The sequence below is a fragment of the Astatotilapia calliptera genome, chromosome 13 (genome assembly GCF_900246225.1).
Source record: "Astatotilapia calliptera chromosome 13, fAstCal1.2, whole genome shotgun sequence".
Taxonomy (NCBI): domain Eukaryota; kingdom Metazoa; phylum Chordata; class Actinopteri; order Cichliformes; family Cichlidae; genus Astatotilapia; species Astatotilapia calliptera.
This window is the reverse complement of record NC_039314.1, coordinates 21,960,705-21,980,433: the sequence shown is the minus strand read 5'-3', so window position 1 is coordinate 21,980,433 and position 19,729 is coordinate 21,960,705. Positions and strand designations below refer to the sequence as shown.

Genomic DNA, 19,729 nt, shown 5'->3' with positions numbered 1-19,729 from the left:
AGCAGATGTGCCCACTACCACACATTTGGACTGATTTGTGACCACTGTTTGGGAGGGATGGTTATATTGTGTATCTGGAATGAATTTTAGGTCTCTACGTCCATCCCATGGGGAATGGGAGCAGTAACAAAGGTGTTGCGTTTATATTTTTGTTGAGTGTATATAGGAAGAGTAAGAAAATAAATATACACTTTAGGACCAGGGGTAAAGGGATCAATAACAATTTAAAATTTATAATTTACAGTTTGATAATTTAAAGTCTCACACACAACCCGTCGAAAGGGGAGGGGGCCGGCTGCTTCCAAATAGAGCATATTTCAATCGTAATGCTGTAAATCCAAGCCCATTATGTAATCATGATTTGAATCCTGGGTTGTGTGAAATCCCAGAAATAAACCCTAGACAAATCGAATCTGTGAACTAAGGTGTAGGTCTGTTAGGTTATGTTGTGGTGATCCTTGTGTTGGGGGATGGGTGTTCATACTGGAGTGCAAAATTAAAACCAATGGAAGATGGACAAGAAAAGTTCAAAGCCATCAGGTGCTCAGTTTATAAAAATGAGAAAAGAGGAGGAGAAACGAGCAAAAGATACAGGTAAGCAGATGTGTCATTGGATAATGGCAGGCCATCCTGAAACAATCAGAGGGAGTGTTCGCCCAGGGCGCTAAATAGGCTAGGACCGCCACTGCCACCAATAATAAGCTACATGCATCAGGGAGATGTGTGTTCACTGCCAGGAGCTTATTTCATGGCCCTGACAGTCTCAAGACAGACTTTCACAAGACTCTGAATTTCTAGTTGTAACTGTATTTATTGCATCACGAAGCTCATACATGAACAGACACCAATTTCTACCAAACTGACACAAAAAAAGAAACCAAACAAGGAAGAAATGTGACCCATAAAGCAGAAGTGTCAAAAGATAATATGCATGTTTGCACTTTTCAGAAGTCACAAGTCCAAGAATGTCATCAAGAAATTCATGCAATTAACCATAAAAGGAGAAATAGCAAAGGTAGATGTGTTTTTTGAACACAGAAAAGTCAGATTAAACATTCAACACAGTAAAAAAAGGGAATTAAAATACATTTGATTCATCAAAATAGCAGCTGAAAAAAGAAATTACATGAACAATGTCATTCCTGGCAGCAGTTCCCTCACGTTAAAGCAAAAGCATAAAATAACATGTTTGATGGGATTTGAAGATGTTCCCTCTTAGATTACTGATTTCTGGGAACAATCTTGAGTTTTACAGGCTGAACTGGCTGAAACTTCCAGTCAAACTGAAGTGGAATCTAAAGAAGAGAAAAGAAATGGATGTAACATCAGGGACAGGACAAAAAAGTAGCATCATAGTCTGAATGTGGAGGAGTGTTGCTCTTACCATGGTCTCTTTGCACGTTTCCAAAGTGTACTTCTGCAAGAGACGGACAACAACCATCTTCATGACGAGGAGGGCGTAGCGCATCCCAACGCAGTTACGAGGGCCGAGTCCAAACGGCATGTACGCATATGGGTTCACCTCCTCTCCGCTGTCTTTACTGAACCTGCAGATACAGATCAAATAAGCCTTTAAAATCATGGAGTTACTACGTAAAAGGAAAAGGCTCTGCATGCTGTTACAGAGGATGCAGTTAATCTAGCTACTCGAAACAGTAGCAAAAAATCCTCTGTTGAATTCTTTTTTTTTTTTTTACATTAATTTCAGGTGTAGTATTCAGTAAGAATATTTGTAGTTTTAACTTCAGTGCTCTAACACAAAAACAAATACTGTTAACCCTCTACAGCACAGCGTGGCCCCTGGACTACAGAAAGTTTTTGGGTGTCTATAATGAGATAAGATTCGGCGTCTCCTAAATCACATCCTGATGAAGCTTTAACACAGTCTTAAGACACCACTGGATAAGTCTCTGGCTATCCTTGACTAAAAGTAAAGGGACCTAAAACTTCTCATGAAGTCTGCTCGAGAGGATCTGTCAGGATAAATGGGATGAATGGCCCAAAATCCATGTGTGGAACCTGCTGCCAAAGGGACTGTTGCAAACTATCCAATTAAGAGAACCTGAGTGTTACAAATGAGAGATTCAAGTTTTTGATTTTCATTAAATTTTCAAAAATGTCAAAATGTCATCACTTCATTACTTGAAATATTAAGAATAAACTGATGGGAACTATAATTTGTATATATTTAAATAGAAGGAATTATGCAAATACACAGAAATCTAAAAAAGATGAAAAGAAATTGAATCTTTTTATAAATGTATTTAAAATAAATCTATAACTAATTTCGATACAGCCTTGCTTTGTCTTGTTGTGATGATTGTGTAGATGTCTTTGAGTCACTTCTTGTCAGCAAACCCAACGGTATTTCAGCATTTATGTCAGATTTGTTTGTAAGGTTTGCAAAGACAAAGTGATATGAGTGGCTTTTGACTTTTCCAGTGCTTTCAACACCATCAGGCCGACCCTCCTGGGTGATAAGTTAGCAGCGATGCAGGTGGATGCTTCTCTGGTGTCCTGGATTGTTGATTACCTGACAGGAAGACCACAATATGTACGTCTCCCACAGTGTGTGTCTGACAAGGCGATTAGCAACACAGGGGCACCACAGGGGACTGTCCTCTCCCCCTTCCTCTTCACCCTCTACACCACAGACTTCAGCCACTGCACAGAGACCTGCCATCTTCAGAAGTTTTCTGATGACTCTGCAGTGGTTGGATGCATCAGCAGGGATGATGAGACAGAGTACCGGGCTGTGGTCGACTCCTTTGTCACGTGGTGTGAGCAGAATCATCTGCAGCTCAACGTGGCAAAGACCAAGGAACTGATCGTGGACTTCAGGAAGACCAGGAAACACTTGACCCCTGTTTCAATCCAGGGGGTCAGTGTTGACATTGTGGAGGACTATAAATACCTTGGAGTACACATTGACAATAAACTGGACTGGGCTAAAAACACCACAGCACTTTACAGGAAGGGCCAGAGTCGTCTCTATTTTTTGAGGCGACTGAGGTCCTTCAACATCTGCCAGAAAATGCTGAGGATTTTCTATGAGTCTGTTGTGGCCAGTGCGATCCTCTATGCTGTTGCATGCTGGGGGAGCAGGCTGAGGGTCGCAGATGCCAACAGACTTAATAAACTAATCCGTAAGGCCAGCAATGTTGTGGGGATGGAGCTGGACTCCCTCAAGGTGGTGTCGGAGAAGCGGATGCTGTCCAAGATAAAGACAATGTTGGATAACACCTCCCACCCACTCCATGACATGCTGGTCAGTCACAGGAGCACGTTCAGTGAGAGACTGAGATTACCGAAAAGCACCACTGAACGACACAGGAAATCTTTCCTGCCTGTGGCCATCTCCCTGTACAACGCATCCACTTAACACACTGTTTGCTGCTACAGCTACACATGTTTCTTTTTCAGCTATTTATTTATGAGTGACTTATGTATGTATGTATGTATGTATATATTACTATTCTTAGTTAGTGTATTGTCTGTCTTGTCTTAATGTTGGTTTATAATGGAGCACTGTAACAAAAAATAATTTCCCCCAGGGATCAATAAAGTATTCTGATTCTGATTAGTCTATAGAAATAAACCTTGTAAAGCACCCTTTCTTTAGTAATAGTTTCCAAGATTTAACCAAGATTGGTTCTTGATAAGATTGCAGATTTACCTCTCTGGTCTGAAAAGCTCAGGTGAGTTCCAGTAGCGTGGGTCTTTGTGCAACAGCCACACAGGAATCCCAATTACGGTTCCTTCAGGGATGGTGAGGCCATGCACCTGCACAGTTTTTTTGCATGTCCTGTCGAGCCGAGGGCCAGTGGGAATCAAACGCAACGACTCGAGTATAACATGGTCCAGGTATTGCAGGTCGGTCAGCTCCTCATAAGAAATGGGTTCCTAGGCAAAATATGAAAACACACAATCACAAAAAAGGAAAATGTGATAAGACTGTCTGCTACAGTAACAAGACAAATTATGTGAGAAATTACTGTACATCTTTCTTCAGGTTAGCATCGATTTCTTTGTGTAAGGTCTGCAACGCATCAGGGTTGGTGGCCAGATTATAAAGCATGTATGTAAGAGTGGTACTGGTGGTCTCATAGCCTCCCAAGATGAAGATCAAGGCCTGGGAAAGGATCTCATGTTCAGTCAAACCTATCAAAAAGAGAAAAATCCTTGTCAGTTTCAGAATCATATTCAAAGCTAGTGTATTCCTAATGTAATAACTGACTGGTATTGGTTAAACACTGATTTAAAGTCCAACCTTCCTGGTGTACATTTTTGATACTCATAGCCAGCCTGGCTGTCTCTAAATATTTGCAGGGATGTTATAGGGATATAATATCCCTGTTTATGGATTACCTCTCTGGTAAAAACATACCTTTATTTGGCTGTTCTTCATCATTCTTATACTCCTTTTTTGGGATCTCACTCTGAATTAACACCTGCAGGAAGTCTGCTCGGGCCTAGACCAAAAAGACAACATTCAGTGTCAGCAACAAATGCAAACTTGCTCAAAGTCTATTGACTCAAATATGGGTGACTGAAAGACAACAGCAGAAGAAAATTGCAAATATCTGCAATATGGGTAGACTGTATGTAAAAGATGAACACAGTTTTCAATTGTTGACCAGCTAATAGTCAGGTTATTAAACCTGTGGAAAAAAAACACATTTCTCATCTTTAGTTTTGTTTTTTTAATACAAATTAAAATAAACCAGAACAAAAATTTGTAGATAAAGGGTAGGCAGCTCATTTCCTGTTTTCAAGCTAATATAATGATCTTGATTGCTGCACTTCACAGACATTAATCTTTAAATATAATGTAACAAAATAGAAAGCCTTTGATTTTGTGAAATGTTGAACTTCTTTTATAAATGTTATTCTTACAGATTCATCTTCACGATGCTGGGTTTTAAATCTCTTAATGATGTTGTAGAAAAAGTCAATGCTGTCTTTGGGCATGATTTCAATCTTCAGGAGCTCCAGCAGATGTTTACCAAAGGGAAAAATCACTGAAAGGAGACAAAAGAGCAGTTGAACAAAAATTAAAAACCTAGCAATACTATATGAGCAAATGGAGTTTGAATAAGGGTCAAAAGGAGGTCATACTTAGGAAAAGAATAGGCCAAAATTTGAAGTTAAGGACCTTCTGGACCTGCACATTCACAGGATCATTTGGATTGTTTATGGAGTCCGTCTCCACGCTGAAAGAAGCACTGGTCACAGTGTCTAAACTGTAAGGAGCCACAAACCTATGAGAATTGGAAAAGACAAGTCAGAGCATTATTTACTATAGGATGAACAATGCAATATGCTGGCATATTAAAGATTAACAACATACTGTTTGACATTGATGGGTTCATCCAAATTCGTTTCCTCAAGTTTAGCAACAAGTCGGTCTGCATAGCGAGCAACAAGGGGATAAACCTTAACAAGGAGATAAAGTAGGAGAATTATATTATTTATGTTTTGTTTGGAATGCATGTCAGTGGGTTTACAGAGACAAAAAAAAAAATGTAGATACTATATACATCAATGTAACTAACAATGTTGGACCAGAAAGACAGAACTTTTCATAAGACATGAGAGAGAATTTCCTTAAGACAGATTAACAAAATTGGAGTTACAACATAACTGATACATTATATCAACCTGTTTCAGTCTTCCACTGGTGAAGCATGGGGACACGGTGCTCCGAATTCTTTTCCACCTCTCGTCTTTGACTACTGAAACTGCATCATCCAGAGGTCCATTCATAAAACCAGAATCCTGTGAAAATTAAATTACACTTAAAGCTTAAATTTAGCTTCCTCCAGCATCTCCATGTCCAACATCAACTTATGAACTTTGCTGAGATAATGTAATGCAACTGTAATGTCTTTACACCTTTATCTCTAGGTTGACTCTATGGTGTGCATATTATTATTATACATAGAAGAAAGTAAAAAAATATATTTTAAAATGTACATATAGAATACATATGGAAATGTATATTGTAATTTTTTTTGTCAAATATATAACTATACAACAAGCTGCAACTTATCTTAATTTAGCACAAAGATTAATAACAAACTAGAATAACAAGCACGTCTGTTATGTCTGTAATGCTGTTTTTTAATATGTGCATAAGTGAGTACAAATGACAAATTTGAAGAAAAAAAAAATACGTTTCCCATGTTTCATTAGTACCCACCCGGCAAAACCAGGCAGGTTGTCAGGCAGTCAAACTATTCCTGCTACTGAATGACGGCTAAATTAACACATTCATGCAAATAAACCCCGCGGTCCCATTGCGTAGGTTTCACTTTGCTATGTGATACAAAGGGTCTCTTACCCTGCGGTTGGTAAACACAGTGTAGCACTCCTTCACAGTGACAGTTTTAATAATCTCAGGGTCAGCCACCATTAAAACCGGTGTTCTTGCATCGTACAACCTGCAAAAAGGAGGCATCTAGTCATTTGAGCTAACATTTTGGATCTTCATGCTTCAGCCAAAAGAGATTTGCACTTTTTAAAAACTATTTCAGGTCCAAAGGAGGAACACCTTCATAAAAACAGGAAATATTCCCAATCTTAGTCACGCACAGCTTATTTAAAAGACACGTAAGTGCAGCTAAGTGTATTTGGATACATGAGTTGAAAATATCTTTCACATGAAGCAATAACTCACCCCCAGATGTCCCCATACTTCGCATGGCACTCTTGGTCAAAAGCAAGAATTCCCTACAAGAAGATGCAGGAAACTGTGTTTTAGAATAGAATGTATGCATTCAAATTAAATAGAGAAGACAGGTACTCATTGTCAGTCATCAGTCAGCTCCTTTTTACTGTAAGGTGAGGTGTATTACTATGTTGGTGTTTGGTTTCCTTACCTTTTTAAAGCCAAGCCCTGTTCCAACAAAAGGGAGAGGCGATGGTCCAGGTATCCCCAGCTTTTTGAAAAAACGATATGGCCAAATTCCATACCTGTGTTACAAAAAAAGGAGAAAAACTGAGATCGATATGACATCAGTTATTATAAACAAATAACTATCACAACTAATAACAAAGCTTGACACCCATTTGTTTCCTTCGCAGAATACTCACAGCAAAAGCAGGGTAAACACGATCGCCAGCAACGTCCAAGTGGTTGGTGAAAATAATGTGAAAAACATTTTAGACTTTCTTCCTGAAAGCGCTGGAAAAGGAACTGAGGAAACGCGCTGGGAGCCTGATCTTAAAGCCACTCCATGATGGGAGGAGACTGACAAATTATCAGCTAGGCTGTAAAAAAAAAAAAAAAAAAAGAAAAGAAAAAAAGAGGTCATTGGTGGGTCAGTTAGCTTTAGTCACCACCTCTTTGATCAGAAAAAAAGGTTTATATGAATTGCAGTATTTAAATTCACAATAAACAAACAACTTAAATAAAGTAGCAGTTTTTTTTAACGCTCAGATGCGTAAATTTGCAATGACACGACCTGATAAACAATTTAAATTTCAGAGTATGATACTTTTTTCTAATAATTTCCTAATTACACATTTATAAATAGTTTTAAGCCTTTCTTTAAAAACAAAGAAACAAACGCGTATTTCGGAAGACTTTTGGGCCTTTTTAGGCCCCATAGTTTGCCCGGAAATACAACCAATGACCCGGGAAGTTAGCTGCGGATGCTAGTTATGCGGCTTGTTTTCTGCCTTTTTTGTTCTTTGTATTATAATCAAATTGAGTGAACCTGTCTTCTGGTCAGAGATTCGGCTGCTTTTAACGCAGTTAGAAGGTAAGTTAAAGATTAGATGCGTGGTTTCCCATTGTGTGCTTGCTGTGACTCTGAAATGATCCGTTTTTAAACTGTCCTTGTTCTGCAACGTGAAGCACGGTTGACATTAGCTTTCGTTTAGAGCTTCCATTTACAGCTTTGCATTTAAACCACGCTGAGGTATTTGCTTGTTCCATATTTTTAAATATTTTCCCACCTTTATAACAAAAAGGTTAGACTCTTAATACATTTTATGAATTTTTTCTTTTTATAACGGTTTCTGTGTTAAGGGCATTTACTTGTGGGGCGTCAAGGTTGTTTTTAGTTGATGAATCACATACAGCTTAATCTGACCTCAGTAAAACCGTTGGATAAAAACTTACCTTTTATAAATGTTTGATAGTATAATTAACATTTGATATTGGTTCACGAAGCAGATAATTTAGGGGGCAAATGTAGGTTTTGCTAGAAATTTGTCCCATGCCACTCTATTCATGCACATCACCAGGCTCCTCATTTTGCATTATAACCCTAGTTGTTTCCTGTTATATCATATATAATATATTTTATATCCGAGTATCACTACACAATTAACATGACCCCCAAAATTGTATTTATTCTTATTGTATTCTAATTTTTGCCTCATAACTTTTGCACTGTCCACTTCCTGCTGTGACAAAACAAATTTCCCACGTGTGGGACTAATAAAGGTTATCTCATCTCATCTTATCTTATCTTAAAAATGTACTTTAAGGATGTCATTGCAATATTTATAGTGAATGTTGGAATAAATGAATGATTCAGATGTAAGTCAGATTTATTTTAATTAGCAAGAGGATTAGTATAGGATATTCATAGTGTGCATATTTTATTTATTTATTTATTTTTAATAACTCGCCATTAGTTATAATATTTTGGAGTGCAGTGTAAACATTCCTAAGTCTAGGTAGCTACTCTGTTCTTTCCGTTTGGCCTTTTTAAAAGGAAAATCTGAATGCAGCATGAAGCATGATGGCTTGAATCTGGTCTTTTTATGTTTCATCATTTGCAGCATTTTTTTTTTCTTTTTTTACGGGCTGTGGCTCAGGAGGTAGAGTGGGTTGTCTACCAATCGGAAGGCTGGTGGCTTAATCTCTGGCTCTAGTCTGCATGCCGAAGTATCCTTGGGCAAGATACTGAACGCTGAATTGCTCCTGACGCATACTGAGTGTGGCTGTTAGATTAAAGTAAAAAAATAAAGTTTCCCCTAAAATGAAGTTTTATTGGTGAAATAGTGAAGTTTCTCAGTGTACAGTTGGATTCATAGCAGTATGTAGTTAGCATTATGGGAATTGTTTATTGTATGCTTTTTTTCTTTTCTTTTTTTTTTAACAAAACTTGAAAATCCAAACGTCTTAGTAAACTGGTTTGTCAAGCAATTGCCAGTCTGTCCCAACCTTCATTGGATTTAATGGCAGTATAACCTGACAGCTTTCCCTCAATGTACTTTTTATTTTTAGCCCTTTCTCAAAAGAAATCATTTTTCATTTAAAATGTTCAAGTTTGTAATCACTTTGTCTTTTGGTTATTTTCTGCCAGTTTTGAATGTGTCTCTGAAGCCCCGCTATATTTTCACCAAAGCCCTTTTGCTGTCATAAATTGTCACCACAGCAGTCCCTAATTTCAGCTGTTTTTGTCTTTCACAGAAATAATTTGCCATCATGTTCCTCACCCTCACCCTTCTGCGAAAAGGTATTCCTGGAAAGCAGTGGATCGGAAAGTATCGACGGCCTCGACAGATTACTTGGCAAATGAAACGCAACACACTGAAGCAGCTGGAGCGCGAAGCTGAGAACGAGTACTGGATCAGCCGGCCGTACATGACCCAGGAACAGGAGCACGGGCATGCAGCAGAACGCAGAGCCCAGAACTGGCTCAAGCTGAAGGAGGCCAGCTTTGCGAATTTTCCTGAACACAAACGCATCACAGATCACCTGAGTCATCTGAGAATCACTAAGAACTGGTCAAGTTAACGTGTGAAGTGACATGCAAAGACTGTGTTTATAGTATAACAATCTAAAACAGTTAATTTGTCCAAAGAAGCCCTGTTTTTGTTTATTATGGCTTATTATTACTGATTTGCTTATTGTCAACTGAGAAGCCACCTTGAAGTGTTCCCAAAAGACCGTTCTCACTCTCTCTGTTCGCAGATGTTTTGGGTTCGGCTGAAAATGTGACTGGCATTCTTCCTTTCGATGTAGCTTTCTTTGGATAAAATTCTCTTCAAAAGCCACGTTTTATCTGTGCGTCCTTAATTAAGAGCTTAACAACAAAATACACTTTTAAGTTCAGCCTCCCCACTGGTTACAAAAGCTCTTTAACTGAATGAGCTGCACAAGTATATTCCATGAGGAAAACTGAGAAATTATATCGATTATCTGGGGCATTTAGGGTGCAATTATGTAACTTTAACAAACAATTGAACACATTTTAATTTGTTGTGACTGTAAAGCCTTTTTGACCCTTTGAATTTTTATAAGAGTGGGAGGAATATTTTTTTTTAATCTAAAGGAAATGCTTTGGTTCTATTCACTGATCCTTTTAAGGAATTGTTTGTAGGTAATGAGCCTTGTTATTTTATCTACTGCTCTGTAGTCTTGTGATAAGATATGCTTTATGATTCCTGCTATTGCCACAAATCTAAGGCTCTCCAGAGACTCTGGATTATTGGCCCTCATGAAAACTCAGATGCAGCACAACACTGTTGTCTAACAGTGGTTATTGCCATCACATATCAGTAATATTGACAGAACCAATACGTATCTGGAGGAAGAACCTTTTAAGGACATGGAGGAAGGTGTGACCCAAACACAAACTCAAATTACATGCCCTTAAATGGAAACACAGACCTGAGGCAAATTTATCTGTAGTTTACTTTAAGACATCATTCAGTATTTCCAAGCAATAAAGCAGACAATGCATAACACATGCTGTATTGGCCGTGGATATAAGAAATAATTCACTGTATAGTATAAACACTTTTGTTAAAATTCTTTTTTTACAATGAGGGTTTAAAGAAGTGTCACAAACAATAGTATGAGATGCTGATATAGTTTGTGTTCTACATAAATCTGTGTTTTAGTTAATTGATAGCACTAAAGAAGATACTGACTGTCAGTGAGAGCACAACCAATCTGCACACACGCAGCATTACACTGTTGTCTGATAACAGTTATTGCTTTTATGTAATAATTCATAATTATATCACCAGACAGGTGGAAAAGCCAGCAGGTGACCTGATTATTATCCTTTTAAGGAAAGACTGGAGTAAGTTGTGACCAAATAAAAAAAAAAGAAAGAAAGAAAAGCAAACACTGACTCGGAAATCATCTGCCCTTAAATGGAGCCATCAGGCTCATGTACCCACCCCAATGAGGGTTTATCGTCAATGACGTCCACATGGTGAGCATAAACACTTTGATTTTGTGTGCATAATGCCTGCAGATGCTACATGAGGGGTTAAAGTGTAACTGGCAATAATATAAGAAGATAATGTGCTCTGGTTGCTCCTGTCTTTCTATCAGTGTGTGCAGGACAGTGAAATAGCAAAACAGCAGGAAGATTCTGCCATTTTCCACCTTTTTAATTGGTGTAGCACAAAACAGCGGTAACCAGAGCTTCTCTGCAGCGCAGGCTGGTTGCTGGTTTCCATAGTAGCCATCCAGTCTGATTTAGACTTGCAACAACAGGCAAGCCCAAACTGTGAGGACAGAAAACCTGAAGCCCTCACCTGCAAACCATTCATGACGTCATTCTTTCCACCTAAACTGTTTTAATTTCGATGGAAATGTCACTGCAGGATTTGTTTTCTTAGCCTGTCTTAGTGTGGCCAACTACGAGTCCGAAATAATTGAGCAAGATTTATGAGGCGATGAAAAAAATGTTCTAGAAAGAGCTCACGGCAGTAAACAAAGAGGAAACCACAAAGTTCAGCATTACTGTTCCTACAAATTAACTGACCAGAATTCTCCTGGGGAGATTTTAGGAAGGTTTTTTCTTAATTTAATAACACCTGCAAACTTATAAGAGAGATTAAACCTCACTGTTTGAGATTTGACTTTTACATCTAAAACCCAAAAAACTGAGGGTCTTTTAAGAAGATTTGCCCTAATTCCCATGGTCTATTGTTGTAGTCTTTGTAAGATTTTGTGTCTATTAATGTATATTTTATGTTAGTTGGGGGGTGGTGTCTGTTTGGAGGTCATTTTCAGTTCTTTGAGGTTATTTTTGAGTCCCTTTGCAGTTGCCTTGGCCTCTGTGTGGATATTTAATTTATTTTCCAAAGAGAAATATGACTTCAAAACGTCTGTCCTAGGGGTTCCATTTCGCCTTTGGCCATCAGAGTTGTGCTTGTTGGGTTCTTTCATTTGCTAATCCCCGCGTGACTTAAACGCTCTTAGTTCCACTACTGCAGTTTGTTGAGAGCAGGAGCCACTGCGAACTTTCAGTGTACGCATAATTATGTCCAGCAGATGGAGCTCCAGGTCCTGTTAGTAACACCAGTCAATAACAGCCGACCCAGAGTCTCTCCTCTCCTCTCCTGGATGATGAGGTGCGTAAGAGGCGCCAACGCACCACACCGGGCTTGGGAGGTAGCTAATGAGCACACCAGACAGCCAGCCTCTGTCCAAGAAATCCGCTCAGAGCCTGAGACACCATGAAAACAAACTGCAGATTGCGGAGTAACGATTCACCTGCAGACGACTGAGTGAAGCGGCAGGATGGCGGGGGGTCGGAGGGGACTTGTGGCCCCTCAGAATACTTTTTTGGAGAATATTGTCAGACGGTCGAACGGTAAGGATGATGCGATTTAAACATTAAAAATGAACTCTACTCTGTTTTGGAAAGCTAGACATAATAAATGCCTCGACACAGTCAACTAGTCTAATTAACTAAATAACGAGGAGGGCTAATTAATTAAGAATCCTTTATTGAGATTTTTTTAAAGTAACATTTCTGTGATCTTTTTACCAGGAGGGGAAAAACTACTGGGTGTTAAACATTCTGATTAATGTTTCTAGTAGGACTGTCAATATCTCACTCATGTATTTAGAGTAAGCATATTCATCTTTAAAATTATTTCATTTTTTCACTTTCACTTTTTCACTGTGTGCATTACAAGCATTAAATGTACTACTGATTACATAAGACCATTGGAAATGTCCAAGGAAAGACTGTATGGCTCAGAAATGTCTGGCATGATACTTATTTCTACAGTTTTCACATAAATAGATTATCAGTATAATATAGAGAGTGAAAAGTCCTGCTTTTGATAGCATTCACTTTAATTTCCCTTTAAGTTACAGGTCAGTTTGAAATTTAGCTGTTGGGATTTTATTATCAACATCTGAGGCATTATTATTTATTAAACTAAATCTAAAAATGTATCCAAAAGTAGTTGACATTTGTCCAAACATAATCCTAATAGTTATTTTTATCATGTTCACTTTTCTTCATGGAGTCTGGAAAGCCTTGCACCATGTTGTAACTGGTGCTATGAATCAGTTAATAAAGAGGATTTAGGCTTTCTGTTATACCATTTTGAGTTACATTTCACTGAAAGAAAACACACAGACCAGACTTCTCAGGAAAAACATGAACTAAAATTAAGATTCTTTCTTTTTTAAACTTATAGAGACAAGTGGGATTTGTTAAGCCAACTGTTCTGGCTTCAGTAAAAACACAGAAAGTAGCTTTTCTGTGTTTTTTAGATCCAACAGGACGTGACAGCACGGACTGGAGAGTTGACAGCTAGCTGTGACAGAGAACCACCTGCGTTTGTTGCCTCTGTCATGAGACACATTTTGGGAAAATTACTGGATACGTACTATCTTTATGTTTTTGTTTTTGTTTTGTTTTTAAATAGGGGTTCACACATGTGAAACCACCATGTTTCTGTGCATGAACTCTCCGCCTCACTGTCAGTCTGCTCCTGCTGCACATATCTACATTTAAATGTGTTATGACAAACAGGGAGCAGCCTGCTCAGAGACAGTGACAGCATCTCTTCACAGTGAGGCTGGCTTTACAGCGTGATGTCTGGATTCCTAAGCTGTATAATATATTTAAGAAAATCCACCCGTTAAAAACAAAAGCAGATACATATGTTTTTCTTATGACCTTAGGCAGCCCATGATGGATTAGTGAGCGGTAAATCTCTCCCAAGCTTGAAACAAAGGAGCCGAGACTATAATCTGCTGGATGCCACTGAGACAGTGGTGGGTGGGCATTCGCAAACAATGAAATATTCCTTTTATGTACCAGTCATTCATTTTTAAATAGCTAGCTTTGTGCTATATTTTGACGACAGTGTTCAAGACAACTTTTTGATTTTCGTGCCCAGCAGTTCACCACCCACTTTGACTTTTAAATTATGCAGATATCTTCTCTTCTCTCACTATACTTACACTCCCCATTTAATAAACCTGTCAAACATTTTTCTCAGCACTTGTCTTAAAAGGAAACGAACAGTCACAAAGAACAGCACTGATGGCTCAATTACACATGTCAGTAACTTAAAAAGGTACATATTATGCTCATTTCCACCTCTGTATTTTTATTCTGGGATTCCACTAGATTAGCTTTGCATGTCTCAAAGTTTAAAAAACGTCTTCGATATACCTGTTTTATATGTTGCCCCTGAGTTCGTCCTCTTGTCCAAAACAATCCCTAGATTTCTTTACTAAAGTCTATTTTCCTCTGATTGGCTGACATCTCGAAGCCTGCCGAGGGGCAGCACTGAGAGTTCTACGTGCTGCCCCTGTAGAAGACGACTGTATAGAAACATCACATGGAAAAAAACAGACTGAAGCCTGAGATTCTGGCTCATAGAGATTAGAGATCATTGTTTGAAACTTTTTCTCCCAAAATTTGGTTCATAGTAACAACCTGCATACGTCTGTTTACTTGTCTTTTCAAATGACAGTATACTAACAAAAAAATATAAGATAGGCATGGTTGAAGAAACAGCTGAAACAACGTCAGATTACATTGATATTAGTGTTATATTTGATACTGTAATATAAACTTACCTTGTCTTTTGTAGAACATAGTCATGTTAGCTATACAATTTATTTTGTATTTATGTTTTTCTGTAGCAGTGTTGTAGAAGAGTGTATGTAGTCCAGGCATTTTAAGAGCACTGAGCAACACTGATAATGTTACACTATATTTGCAACTCATCCAGTTATGTGCAAATGCAATGCTGGCATTACTTTAGGTGCTTTTACGGTTGGTCCCACATAAAATAGGGTAAAGCACAACAGGTCGCTTTTATTTGTTTCGAGTAAAGGTGCCACAAAAGTGTCCTGGAAACCTCGAAAACTGTTACAATGCATCTCAGAAATTAGTATAATTATAACCAATCAACAAAAACAGAATGCTACCAGTTCAGGCCCAGCTGATGATCAGCTGTTAGAATGATTATTCAGCTGCTGAAACAGCTGCTGTTGTTTATGGTAGTGCACTGTCAGGTTATGCAGTTGCCATTCTGTTACACATTTTCCACATTTTATCGAATTAAACCAAAATGCTTATTTTTAGGACCTCCATCAAGACCTGCAGCACATTTGACTCTAACGACCTTACCACATTTAAAGTCACTTAAATTACCTTTCTTTCCCATTTCGATGTTCAGATTGAGCTTTGTCAGGTCATCTTGACCATGGCTGCATTCCTACATATGTCAAGTTGCTGCCGATTGGCTGATTGGATATTTTTGTTAATGAGCAGTTGAACAAGTGTAGCTACTGAGCGGGGCAATGGGTGTATAAGTGAAGCTGATGTTAGCTGAAGAAAGTTGAATCCATTAGCAGCTAAAGTGGCAAATATTTCTCTCAGAAGTTATTAAAGATGAAATCAAAGCTTAAAAAAATTGATCACAGGGTTATAAATGTGATTAAGTTTGCATGCTTGTTTCTGTTTTTATCTGCACTCATGTGGCCACTAATGTGTTAACTTAATCAGAATAGTTTTTTTTCAGATAGTTGCTTTAAATGTCTATCAGCAGCTACTCAAGTTAAACACAAGCGTGTCTCTGTTTGTTTGACATTCAGTGCATGTTTCTCTCTGTAATCTGTTAACCCTCTTTTCTTTTCAAACATTTCAGTTTGGACACTGTCACATAGGCAGACAGGTACTATGAAGTTTAATTTGGCGTGCTGCTCATATTCCCCCCGTCAGTGTCTCTCTTTTTGTAATGTAACACTTAATGTTCTAGACCAAATGCTGTTAATTTACAAAGCTCAGATCTGAAATGTTTGCTGCAACCCATTAGTGAGTTAACAGATGCCTCCTTTTATGCCTCCTTCCTCCCAGGATCCCAACATTAACATGTGTTCACTGCAAAATAACATGTTGGCATGAAATGTTCTGTGCATCGTCCCCATGCTTTTAGTGATTATTCATGTGTTTTTGTGTTTAGATGTGATATATAAACTGTGTTTTGTGACCCAGTGTTTTGAATTCCTTCCCTCCTGCTCCTTTACCTCAGTGTTGTGACATTGTTATAGTCTATGCCTGTATGTTTAGTTTTTCATCTTAGCTAAAATCACTATGTCCACTACTACATAGTATGTTTTATTTTATTATGTTATCCATAAAAATCACCAAAATCTTCCTTTGTTTTTGATCCCTGTAGAACATTGTGTCATTGTGTGAGCTAGCTTGCAGGCATTATATGCGTAATGTTTTTCCTCATTTTAAATATCAAAATGTGCATATGCACAAGTTATTTCATTTGTCATTTAAATGCAAATGTTATTTGTAAAAGTGACACATATTCATGTTAAAATTTGTCTGAGTTTTTCAAAGTTTCCCAGAAAAACCCACTGCAGTCATTTGCACAATGTAGTACTTTATCTCGGTTTTTTAAAATGTCCCCTAAAATAAAAAAATAGCAAATCTATCTGTTTATTTAATGTATTACGACATGAGTAACAGCTTGAGTAGGCTAATTATATAACTGCTGACAGGTTGAAAAAAGGATGGAAGCAAGTACGCATGCGAGTCTGGTTATTTAAGCTTATTAACATTTAGCCACAAATACGTTTTGCTCTGAATAATTCAAAATATGCCACATGATAACAAATGTGTTCTATTCTCCATAAAGGGTAGATACAGATATTTACAGTTTTCTATATCTATAAATTAATGGCAAACATAACTACTTTTTCACACACACACACACACACACACACACACACACACACACACACACACACACACACACACACACACACACACACACACACACACACACACACACACACACACACACACATTAAGCAGCCAATTAGGCCTGTTACAAACTCTACATAGGTAAATATAAAAAAGCAATAAAAACCTGTTTTTGCACTGCCAAGAAGCAAGTTAATGAAGCAGATAGTTGGATGCTTTCTGCATAAGCAAAGAGTTTATGTTTGGTTACATTTGTTTACACTTGCCCTGAGTGTTTAATGAGCCGTAGGCGACCGTGGACTCTAATAAAAATCTTTAAACTGCTTTAAGTCACCAATCTTTTTAATGATAGATATTACTAAGATAAACATATGCTTATAAAATAGAAAGAGAGATACAGATATAGATGGATAGTTTTTTTACTTTTTCAGTTTAAGATACAGGTCTTTTCCCTTACCCTGTAGTTGAAGTATGTTACACTACAATGCTATTTTTAGGAAATGCTGCGAGTTATTTGCCCTTTTTATTTCCTGTTCACTCTAAAACAGATACCAACTTTGTCCTGGGAAATGCTCAGATAGTGGACTGGCCCATCGTCTACAGCAATGATGGTTTCTGCAAGCTGTCGGGGTATCACAGAGCAGAGGTGATGCAGAAAAGCAGCACCTGCAGGTAGGCAAAAGGGAACTCTATCTATTAATATATTGTACGTTAAAAGCTAAAAACAAGAAACTGTCATACGTATTTAAATTCATTAAGAGAATTTCAAGAACACATCCCAACATAAACATTAGCTTTGTTCATTTTAACAATTATTTGTTAATTACAGAGAAGTAATGAACTAAAAACTAAAAGTTTAACATAGCCTGGCTCTGGGTTGGCAAAACCTAAAACTACATCATGTAAAAGGAGGGCTTAACATGTAATTTGGCTATTTTTCAGCACATAATTGGTAGATTAATTAAGAGCTGTCTTCATTCAAAGACATCATTAGAATGAGTGCCAGGGATGTATAAAGAATATAAAAAACAAAACATAAAACCAGTCGTACAAATACGCCAAGAGAGCAGCTCTACACATTAGATTTACTTCAGACTTGATCTATTTGAATGTTATGGGCTGCTATAAGTGCAGTTAGGTCCAGCAGTCAAACAACTAAACGTGTGCAAATTCCAGGGATACTTGATACTGTTTGCACTGCTGTGATTTCTTTCTTCTAACGTACAGCTCAAAAAGTTGCACGTAAAAATGTATTCCTTCAGCAGAATGTCTTTTTTTTTTTTTTTACACTTACAGTACTGAAAATTCAAAGAATCAGTAAAAAAAATTGGAGCTTACAGACGATTTTAACCCAACACTGAACACGAACCTGGCCTAGAACAAGGTAATGTACTGTATTGTACTGTACTACTGAAAACTTTAAATTTAGACTCAAAATACTTCATTAAGCCCTCAAGCATTTAGTTGTTATGGCACTAACTTTTTTTTACAGCTGTTTCTCGTCAATAAATAAATAAGATTGTTCAGTGACACTTTGAGAACATGTTATGGCCGCTGCTGTCTCGATGAGCTCCTGGCAATGCTAAAATATTCACACTTTATGTTTAATCAAGTTAGTTTAAATTTCTCCATTAAAAAGAAATGTGTGGAGCCCTCACTTAGATCCTTTGATCACATAGGTATGGTATTACTTTGGGTCCTGTGATTAAAAGATCTATATGGGGTTTGATCCGACATCAGACAGTTTAATATGTAGTTCTGTCACAATAGGAGCCATTTTTAGTTATGGATGCAGTTACTGTGAATTCCTTTGTTTTTATGCATTTACACCTTCTACCACCAAGCAGAGCGCGCTGATGTTGTGAGGTGGGAAAGCCTTATTTAAGGAGGATAATGTAATCAGTAGTTGCTTGTGATCCGAGAGATCTGCCTTTAATGAATATTTGGAGTTATTTTAATTGAAATGGAAAATATAGCCTATACTGCAAATAGTCCCTACATGCCACAACTGACTATATGTAGTGTTTTCAGATTGAACTTCTTCGCAAATTTGCTTGTTAATTACCAGAATAAGAGGAACATTCACCCATCAGCAGTACATGCAAATGTTTTTTCTGTTATTTTTTTAATGAAATAGCAAGAGGTGCTTCTGGTCAGGTGCAGCGTCTGCAGTAATGGGATTTGTTGTTCAGTACAGTGAAGTTGTACTTGAGGTACATTTACATATTCCAGATCATCTTATCACTTTAATTAAACCTTGATAACCTGAGTAAACACAAAGTGCACACTCTAAATGATATTTTCATTTATTAGGGGGTTAAAAAGCTATCCAAACCTGCCTGTGTGAAAATTTAACTGCTCTTTTAACAACTGGTTGTGCCATTTTTGACAACAAGAACTGCAATCAAGTGTTTGTGACTGGCCGTTTTTCACATTGCTTTGGAGAAATTTTTGCACATTGTTCTTTAGACAATTGTTTTAATTCAGCCACACTGCAGGATTGTCAAGGTGGACTTTCTGGTGTTTTATGGATTATTGTCCTGCTGCATAACTCGAGTGTGCTTGAGCTTCAGAGCATGAACTGATGGCTGGACATTTTTGGCAAATGTGAGGCTCTTTGTTCTTTTTGGTCAGCTTTGGAGCTCTTCCATAGATGCTATTTTTGCCCAGTCTCTTTCTTATTGTTTAATCATGGACACTGATCCTAACTGAGGGTGAGGCCTGCAGTTATTTAGATATTCTGAGTTCTTTTGTGACCTCATGGATGA

The 19,729-nt window shown here is 37.8% G+C and overlaps 3 protein-coding genes across 7 annotated transcripts in view; 2 read left to right on the top strand and 1 right to left on the bottom strand.

The window, feature by feature from the left end:
• Positions 1-791: 791 nt before the first annotated feature.
• Positions 792-7,265, bottom strand: LOC113035349 (cytochrome P450 3A40-like). The gene is made up of 13 exons (XM_026190881.1): positions 7,096-7,265; positions 6,882-6,975; positions 6,680-6,732; positions 6,344-6,443; positions 5,662-5,778; positions 5,351-5,436; positions 5,119-5,261; positions 4,897-5,021; positions 4,388-4,472; positions 4,001-4,161; positions 3,677-3,903; positions 1,385-1,547; positions 792-1,295 (listed from the first exon to the last, which is right to left on the bottom strand). Exons 1-13 carry the CDS (start codon positions 7,161-7,163, stop codon positions 1,221-1,223), a joined length of 1,497 nt encoding a protein of 498 aa, XP_026046666.1. The 5' UTR covers positions 7,164-7,265; the 3' UTR covers positions 792-1,220.
• Positions 7,266-7,597: 332 nt separating this feature from the next.
• mrpl57 (mitochondrial ribosomal protein L57) lies at positions 7,598-10,017 on the top strand. Of its 2 annotated transcripts, none has more exons than XM_026190885.1 (2): positions 7,598-7,766; positions 9,431-10,017. In XM_026190885.1, exon 2 carries the CDS (start codon positions 9,446-9,448, stop codon positions 9,755-9,757), a length of 312 nt encoding a protein of 103 aa, XP_026046670.1. In that variant the 5' UTR covers positions 7,598-7,766; positions 9,431-9,445; the 3' UTR covers positions 9,758-10,017. The 2 variants fall into 2 exon arrangements, with proteins under 2 accessions (XP_026046670.1, XP_026046672.1); XM_026190887.1 differs by lacking the exon at positions 7,598-7,766 and adding an exon at positions 7,850-7,925.
• Positions 10,018-12,319: 2,302 nt separating this feature from the next.
• Positions 12,320-19,729, top strand: part of kcnh1a (potassium voltage-gated channel, subfamily H (eag-related), member 1a) — a 57,557-nt gene continuing 50,147 nt past the window's right edge. For 2 of the 4 annotated variants that reach the window (XM_026190876.1, XM_026190874.1), the window contains exons 1-3: positions 12,320-12,578; positions 15,892-15,918; positions 17,510-17,633. In XM_026190876.1, the coding sequence (XP_026046661.1) occupies positions 12,506-12,578; positions 15,892-15,918; positions 17,510-17,633 (224 nt within the window). In that variant the 5' untranslated portion in view covers positions 12,320-12,505. The remainder of the gene's footprint in view (positions 12,579-15,891; positions 15,919-17,509; positions 17,634-19,729) is intronic. The other 2 variants (XM_026190878.1, XM_026190875.1) reach the window with 1 other exon arrangement.

What these genes read in the sequence shown, in the direction of transcription:
- LOC113035349 (XM_026190881.1), bottom strand. Translation starts at nt 7,163, where the DNA reads ATGTTTTTCACATTATTTTCACCAACCACTTGGACGTTGCTGGCGATC. An exon ending in GAACCCATCAATGTCAAACA is followed by an intron (nt 5,262 to 5,350) that starts GTATGTTGTTAA and finishes CAATTCTCATAG; the next exon opens with GTTTGTGGCTCCTTACAGTT. An exon ending in AGCATCGTGAAGATGAATCT is followed by an intron (nt 4,473 to 4,896) that starts GTAAGAATAACA and finishes TTTTTGGTCTAG; the next exon opens with GCCCGAGCAGACTTCCTGCA.
- mrpl57 (XM_026190885.1), top strand. Translation starts at nt 9,446, where the DNA reads ATGTTCCTCACCCTCACCCTTCTGCGAAAAGGTATTCCTGGAAAGCAG.